Raw genomic sequence first — 8347 nt, forward strand, 5'->3', positions numbered from 1 at the left:
CTCTGAGTTGGGAAGATCCCCTGGAGAAGGAAATGGCAACCCACTCCAGTATTCTTGCCTGGAAAATGCCATGGACAGAGGAGCCTGGCGGGCTACGGTCCATGGGGTTGCAAAGCGTCGGACACGACAATACGCACTTAAGTTTCCTCCATGTCTTCTCATGGCTTGATAGTTCATTTCTTTTTAGTGCTGAATAATACTCCATTGTCTCAGTGTTTTACAAGTGAGGAATCAAATTTAGATCACGATAATTCTTAATTTTCTCTTGATCTAATTGAAAAAAGTCATATAAAATGTAAGCTAAAATAGTGTCTGTGAACAGGATTCACTTTCCTCCCTGAAGGCCTGGGAGGTGAAGATTTCTGAAACACTTTTTAAGCACAATTTTCCAAACTGGGTGGAGGATGCACCACTGAATTAAAATTTCTGCTGGACCAAAAGAGCTTATCGAGAAGAGACGTCATGAACCGATCAGCAGGCACATCGGGGAGCCACGCAGTCCCGGAGCTGCCTCGCACACACAGCGGCGCCTCCGCCCGGAAGCCGCCCAGCAATTGCGGCTGGGGCCACCTGGGACCACGCGTGAGGGTAGTGATGCCACCCCCATCCACTGTCCTGGGAAAGACAGGGCACCGACTCTGGAGACCCTGAAACCTGAAACTTACTAGCTGAGCAATTTGCTGGCCCTTTCTGGGCTGTGAACATCCTTCAGTCAGACAAGACCTTCTTTTTTTGACAGTCTGGCTAATTCAGCATCTCCTCGTAATGAAGGGAGGCTCGGAGGTGCTTGGAAGTGCCTTTAGCTTCTGGACCCAGGCCCAGCAGGCGCAGGATGCGGGAGGACCCGGCGCTGGGGGCGCTCAGCACCAGCCGCGCTTCCGGATCCCGGCGAGCGGCGTCAGCGGAACGGGCGGCTCCCAGCGCGGCGTAAACAAGGGCCCTCCGCGGCGAGAAGCGAGCTGGAGGCGGGGCTGACGGGCTGGAAGCTGGTATCAGCCCGAGGCGGACTCTTGCCCGCCCTGCTCGCGTCCCTGCGCCCTCGCTGCCTCCAGCCCGCAACCCCTACTCAAGCGGCCAGAGGCCGTCCTCGCAGAGACGGGCCGGGAGGACAGAATCCCGGGCGGCGGGGAGCGGCCGTAACACCAAACCTTTCGCCGCCGCCGCACGTCTCTTTCTTTTCCTTTGTCTTTTTCTCCTCCGCGGGTGCGGGGATTCCTGGTGAACCGAAGTGCAGCCTCAAGATGGCCGATGGCTACGAGGACCTGCGGGAGGACGAGCTCCCAGGGCCAGCCTACGAAGGCTACGAATCCGCGGAGCTCGCCTGCCCCGCCGAGCGCAGCGGCCACGTAGCCGTCAGCGACGGGCGCCACATGTTCGTCTGGGGCGGTTACAAGGTCAGTGGGCGGCCGGGTCGCGCGGGCGTCGGCCGGCAGTTACCGGTCGGGGGCGGCGGGAGGGCCAGGGTGGCCACCCCGGGCGCCTTCAGCGCCCCCGCGCCGCGACTCCGCCGGTTGGTTCATTCTCTTGCGAGTGTGGGAATCTTCCCACGGGTCTCCCCACCCGTCCCAGGGCTCCTGGGCTGTTGTCACGCCCGCCTTCTGCTTACAAAGCCTGCTCCCCGCTCCCTGCCCGCGCTTGCCCATGTCCGAGCTTTACCTGCGGAGGGCGCGGCGGGTGGTGGGAGACCGCGGAACGTTTTTATTTACAGGGTTGGTGTGTAAGAAGTGACGGTGTGTGAGGTCACTCTTGTTATTGGGCATAGAGCCGGGGTCCGGTGCTCGCTGATGCCGTGGCCCACTTAGGGGGAGACGGCCTCTTAGGGAAAATGCATTGGAATTCTCCAAGGCCGCAAAAATTGGCTTGTTGAACCTTCCCGCCGGTTCAGGAGTCCCAGCTACACCTGTGCACCTGCCATCCTAGTGTTACTCGAATGTTTCGGGGCTATTTTCCTTTTGGTTTCAGCTGAGAAAGGGTTGAGATTTTTCACATTAAACTCCTATAAAGAAAATTAATGGAAAATTTGTATCAATAACCGAAAAAAATCAAGAGTAACAGCTTTTAACTACAGAACGCAGCCCTTTGACCCTTAGTCATGAACCAGTATGATTAGTTACCAGTTGAGAGCATGTAGTTGAGTTTCTTCTCTTTTCCTGTCTGGAAATCCTGCCCAAGTGCCTCCTATTTAAACCTTCTCACTAGTTCTCTTGCCCTTTTGCTTTTAGAGCTTCCTAATAACACTCTGCATTCTAGAATCGTCTTATTTCATTTGCTGGAGTGGTTCGGATCTGTTCTTACCAAAAATATTTTTGTCCCTTTTTAAAAAAAATGATCTGCCCCCGCTCCAATTTGCTAGAAATCTAGTCCTGTACACCAGTGCTTTGCCTGACTTGAAAGCACTAGGTGATTCTGGGTCATAGATTTTAGCTTATGCTACAGTTGATGTGACCATTTTTTGAGATGACTCTGAAAAGATAGCTGGGAAAAAGCTGTCTTGATTACTTCCTTTGGTTCCTTTCTCCTAATCCTGATTAATCTGAAATGTTTTCCCCAGCCTCCAATGAATAGGTGTTCAGAAGAGAGAGTATTTGGTAGGAGCAAGGTGGCTGGTACCGGGTGACTTTTATTAAAATGTAAATAATTGCCTTGGAGAAAGGTAAAACTGTTAATCTTCAGTAGGAAGAGGGAAGGTGAGGGGATAGGGGAAAAGGGTTGTGCGGGTGGAAGATTCTGAAGGTGAGTTGTGGAGGGCCTGGACGCCCAGGTCTGAGGCGGGGTGGAGAAGCGTGACTAGTGAAGGAAGTTTGTAGTTCTCAAACAGGCCTTCCTCCACTTTCTGGCTACAACCCTAAGAGTACCACACACCGGAGGCCCTTGGGAGATTGTTTTGATTTCAGTAAACCTTAGCTTCATACACAGAAGTCAGTTTTCCTCCTCCTGCCAAAGTGATGTACTCTGAGTCAACCTGCTATCTTGCTGCCAGCCTTTTTATTTCATAAGTGGTGGAGTGGAAAGAGAAATATTTACACGCCCAGATGTTCTGTTCTGTTTTTCAAGCTTACGACTCTGACACCCATTCTTAGTGAACTGCATCTGTTTGCTTTATGTCAACATTGTTCAGAAAGTGGCCAGGGTGGTTCAAAGTCTGGAGAGGTCAGGCAAAGTGGTTGAAGTTGCAAATTCAGGGAAAGGAGGCTGGAATCCTGCTTCCACCATTCCTTGTTGAGTAGCCTTGGGCAACTTCTTGGAGAAATCTATACCAGCTATTTCTTACAGTTGTTGTGAAGATTCAATACAGCACTCCATGGATAGCACTTCATTAGTTCTGGCATATAGTAAGCTCTATCTGAAGGGAAATGGAGCAGAACAAGGAACTTAAGATTTTGTACAAGGACTTAATATTTGCAGTTCTGCCCTCCCTGCTTCTTGGCAGAGAATGAATGGCTAAAAGGGAAGAACATCTGACCTGTTAGTGTGGATCAGGTGCTTTCAAGGTAGAACTTTCTTTAGCCTGCCAACATGACACACATAATCTTCCATGAGGTCATGTAACTCAGATTTGGTGTGTGGAGTGTTATGGATAAAGTGGCCTTAGAGATTAGCTGGAGATCTAACTTCATGCATCATTGCAACTGCTGTATCAAGAATTTGAATTGAGGCCTCTCTATATTAAGCATTACTTTGAGTATGAGGCATGGGGTAGGGAGAACTGTACATGTGATAGAATTGTTAAAACCTGTTTCTTATAACTCTCAGTATCTCAAATGAGATAGATGTGAAAAAATATACAATAGTGCCTCTTTAGAATACAAGTTATATTTTGTATTTGCAACTTTTTGTTGTTGTTTTAGAGTAATCAAGTCAGAGGATTATATGACTTTTATCTGCCTAGAGAAGAACTCTGGATCTACAACATGGAGACTGGAAGATGGTAACTGTGGATATTAAGAGGGGGACTAGAACATCCAAATAAGGTTGCAAACAAAAACATACTCTGTAAAACCCATACTACTGAATAAAAACACTTTAATTAAAGATACTAACCTAGCTGTGTATTTTGAAAAGTGTTCTACTAGTTTAGCTTAGCTCCTGAGCTTAAATACTTTTGTATTTCTTCAGTAGTTACTAGATGCTTTTATGACCTTTGAAGAAATTTCTGTTCAGAACTGTGTCAAGTATTATAGCAGTATTAAAGAGGTAGAAGCTTCAGATCCTGGAATGGAAATACATAAAAGTTCCATATATATATTCAATATGTTATGTCTTCTGTTATGTATTTTGAATGAGAGAAGAATTTGTAGACTATATTTGCTAGAAATAAAGGTAGTATTGTATTTTAATGAGCTCTAATATTAAAATTTCTATGCAGATTTCTTTGATTTAGCATGTTTTGCCTTAAAAACAAAATTAAATTTGCCATCCATGCAAATGGGTTATTCTGAAAGGACTTTTTGCCAGTTTCATACCAGTAATACTTGTACATTCTTAGCAGAATTAATAAATTCTCAAAATGCTGGGTTGGCTGTGTTTGAGGATTTAGAACGTAGTTTTCCCCATGGGTTGCTTTGTGAAAACTTAGTCTGTTATATATTTTAGCATATTTGAGATCTCAGAACTAGGAGAATACTAGTTCCACTTAAGAGTTCAACTAAAAATAAACCAGGATTATTTTTGCATATAGCTAGTGTTAATCTAGCTGTTTAACGCTCTTTTTCTAGAGAACTGGACATTTATAATTGTATTCCTTTAATGGGGAAACTTAAAAAAGAAATTCAATCCCAGGAAGAATTTTTACAAAATCAGCCTATCAAAACTTAAAAATTGGGAATTCCCTAGTGGTCCAGTGGTTAAGACTCCACGCTTCCACTGCAGGGGTACAGGTTCAGTTCCAGGTCAAGGAACTAAGCTCCTGCATGTCCCACAGCACAGCCAGAAACAAACAAACATAAAGCTTAACACAGATGAAGCGATATTAGGAGTAGAAGCCCTTGAATGTAATATTAATATTCTGAATCTTAGAATTAACTTTTTGATTCAGATTCACTTTTAGACTTAGAATGAGTTAAAACAGGTAAAGAGCACTCAGAGGAATGGTTGGCCTATAGTAGACACTACCTGAGTGTCTGTAGTATTACATAAGGTCAGAATCAGACTAATTCGAATGGCTAAAGGTGACTGAATTAAAAAACACTTATTAATCTGTCAGGACTCAGATATTGAAGTTTTCTTCCTTTGGGTTCTTGGCCCACTCAAAAAAACAAAACCATCATTTATGGTCAAGTAACCAGAAAAAGCAAACAATTTAGTTAGAGAAATGTTGAGATGGTTTGCTCCTAGAGTGATATATGACATGTAGGCTTTCAGAACCTCCCATGCTGTCACGTTAGTGCCTGCTGGCGCAGCCTGTGGAGTGGGTGAAAGGGACAAGTTAGAAGAGACCTCAGTATAGCTACTCACCCCTTATTTTTTCCTTTTATTGTGGGGATAGAATTAGAAGACTGGATACATTGTTGCATTTCTTCTTGGGGAAATTTATTTACATTCAGTTTTTTCCCTCTCAGGAAAAAAATTAACACTGAGGGTGATGTTCCTCCTTCTATGTCAGGAAGCTGTGCCGTGTGTGTGGACAGGGTGCTGTACTTGTTTGGAGGACACCATTCAAGAGGCAATACAAATAAGGTTAGTGTGTGTAAGGATGGTTTAAGGTAACTTTGTTCTTTTTCAGACCACTTTAGATTTCTAAGGTTAGCCCAGTTTATTCCTGTTCAAGTTCAAAAACATGTGTACTTGATTGTGGTATGTTCTTTGCAGCTACTTATTCTCTTATTAATAAAATGCTGTATATTAGATGAATATTAGTAAACTAAAAACAAGATACAGTTTGGGGGACGGGGCGGGGTATTGATGGCTCAGATAGTAAATAATCTGCCTGCAATGCACGAGACTTGGGTTCAATCCCTGGGTTGGGAAGATCCCCTGGAGAAAGGAATGGCTATTCACTGCGTATTCTTGCCTGGAGAATTCCATGGACAGGAGCCTGGCGGGCTACAGTCCATGGAATTACAGTGAGTTGCACACAACTGAGCAACTAACACACACAGTAAAATTTAACAGGCCACAACTCAAAAAGCTGTAAGGAGAAATTAACACTGACAAAATTTCATATACTAACATTCCTATAACATGCCACTATAAGATACTGTTGTTCAGACTTTGTCTATGTTTTGCCCAAATAGGGAAAAGGCATGTTTTTCTCAGGCCCGTACGAGACAGATGCAGTCAGAAAGGTGCATGTAATGTACGTTCAGTACAGTTCAGTTCAGTTCAGTTGCACTCATGTCCAACTCTTTGAGACGCCTAGGACTGCAGCACGCCAGCCCTCCCTGTCCATCACCAACTCCCAAAGTTTACCCAAACCTATGTCCATTACGTTGGTGATGCCATCCAGCCATCTCATCCTCTGTTGTCCCCTTCTCCCGCCTTCAATCTTTCCCAGCATCAGGGTCTTTTCCAATGCGTCGGTTCTTCGCATCAGGTGGCCAAAGGATTGGAGTTTCAGCTTCAGCATTGGTCCTTCCAATGAATATTCAGGACTGGTCTCCTTTAGGATGGACTGGTCGGATCTCCTTGCAGTCCAAGGGACTCTCAAGAGTCTTCTCCAACACCACAGGTCAAAAGCATCAAGTCTTTGGAGCTCAGCTTTCTTTATAGTCCAACTCTCACATCCATACAGGACCACAGGAAAAGCCATACTACTAGCTTTGACTAGACGGACCTTTGTTGGCAAACTAATGTCTCTGCTTTTTAATATGCTGTCTAGATTGGTCATAACTTCCCTTCCAAGGAGTAAGCGTCTTTTAATTTCATGGCTGCAGTCACCATCTGCAGTGATTTTGGAGCCCAAAAAAATAAAGTCTGTCACTGTTTCCCCATCTATTTCCCATGAAGTGATGGGACCAGATGCCATGATCTTCGTTTTCTGAATGTTGAGTTTTAAGCCAACTTTTTCACTCTCCTCTTTCACTTTCAAGAGGCTCTTTTCTTCTTCTTCGCTTTCTTCCATAAGGGTGGTGTCAACTGCGTATCTTAGGTTATTGATATTTCTCCCAGCAATCTTGATTCCAGCTTGTGCTTCCTCCAGCCCAGTGTTTCTCATGAGGTACTCTGCATATAAGTTAAATAAGCAGGGTGGCAATATACAGCCTTGACGTACTCCTTTCCTGATGTAGAACCAGTCTGTTGTTCCATGTCCAGTTCTAACTGTTGCTTCCTGACCTGCATACAGGTTTCTCAAGAGGCAAGTCAGGTGATCTGGTATTCCCATCTCTTTCAGAATTTTCCACAGTTTGTTGTGATCCACACAGTCAAAGGCTTTGGCATAGTCAATAAAGCAAAAGTAGATGTTTTTCTGGAACTTCTTGCTTTTTCAATGATCTAGCAGATGTTGACAGTTTGATCTCTGGTTCCTCTGCCTTTTCTAAATCCAGCTTGAACATCTGGAAGTTCACGGTTCACGTACTGTTGAAGCCTGGCTTGGAGAATTTTGAACATTACTTTTCTAGCATGTGAGATGAGTGCAATTGTGCAGTAGTTTGAGCGTTCTTTGGCATTGCCTTTCTTTGGGATTGGAATGAAAACTGACCTTTTCCAGTCCTGTGGCCACTGCTGAGTTTTCTAAATTTGCTGGCATATTGAGTGCAGCACTTTCACAGCATCATCTTTTATCATTTGAAATAGCTCAACTGGAATTCCATCACCTCCACTAGCTTTGTTCATAGTGATGCTTTCCAAGGCCCACTTGACTTCACATTCCAGGATATCAGGCTCTAGGTCAGTGATCACACCATCGTGATTATCTGGGTCGTGAAGATCTTTTTTGTACAGTTTTTCTCTGTATTCTTGCCACCTCTTCTTAGTATTTTCTGGTTCTTTTAGGTCCATACCGTTTCTGTCCTTTATCAAGCCCGTCTTTGCATGAACTGTTCCCTTGGTATCTCTTGGTATTTCTTGTATAGATCTCTATTGTTCTATTGTCCCATTCTATTGTTTTCCTCTATTTCTTTGCATTGATCACTGAGGAAGGCTTTCTTATCTCTCCTTGCTAATCTTTGGAACTCTGCATTCAAACGGATGTATCTTTCCTTTTCTCCTTTGTCTTTCGCCTCTCTTTTTACAGCTATTTGTAAGGCCTCCTTAGACAACCAGTTTGCCTTTTTGCATTTCTTTTTCTTGGGGATTGTCTTGATCACTGACTCCTGTACAGTGTCATGAACCTCCGTCCATAGTTCTTCAGGCACTCTTATCAGATCTAATCCCTTGAATCTATTTGTCACTTCCACTGTATAATCGC

The 8347-nt window shown here is 44.5% G+C and overlaps 1 protein-coding gene across 1 annotated transcript in view; it reads left to right on the forward strand.

Annotated features, from left to right (window-relative positions):
• The first annotated feature begins 922 nt into the window (after positions 1 to 922).
• The window catches only part of KLHDC2 (kelch domain containing 2), a 15443-nt gene continuing 8018 nt past the window's right edge, over positions 923 to 8347 (forward strand). Inside the window, exons 1-3 of the mRNA XM_010842246.1 lie at positions 923 to 1394; positions 3849 to 3928; positions 5559 to 5676. Of these exons, the coding sequence (XP_010840548.1) occupies positions 1242 to 1394; positions 3849 to 3928; positions 5559 to 5676 (351 nt within the window). The 5' untranslated portion in view covers positions 923 to 1241. The remainder of the gene's footprint in view (positions 1395 to 3848; positions 3929 to 5558; positions 5677 to 8347) is intronic.

The sequence above is a fragment of the Bison bison genome, unplaced genomic scaffold, assembly GCF_000754665.1.
Source record: "Bison bison bison isolate TAMUID 2011002044 unplaced genomic scaffold, Bison_UMD1.0 scf7180017864174, whole genome shotgun sequence".
NCBI classification, from domain to species: domain Eukaryota; kingdom Metazoa; phylum Chordata; class Mammalia; order Artiodactyla; family Bovidae; genus Bison; species Bison bison.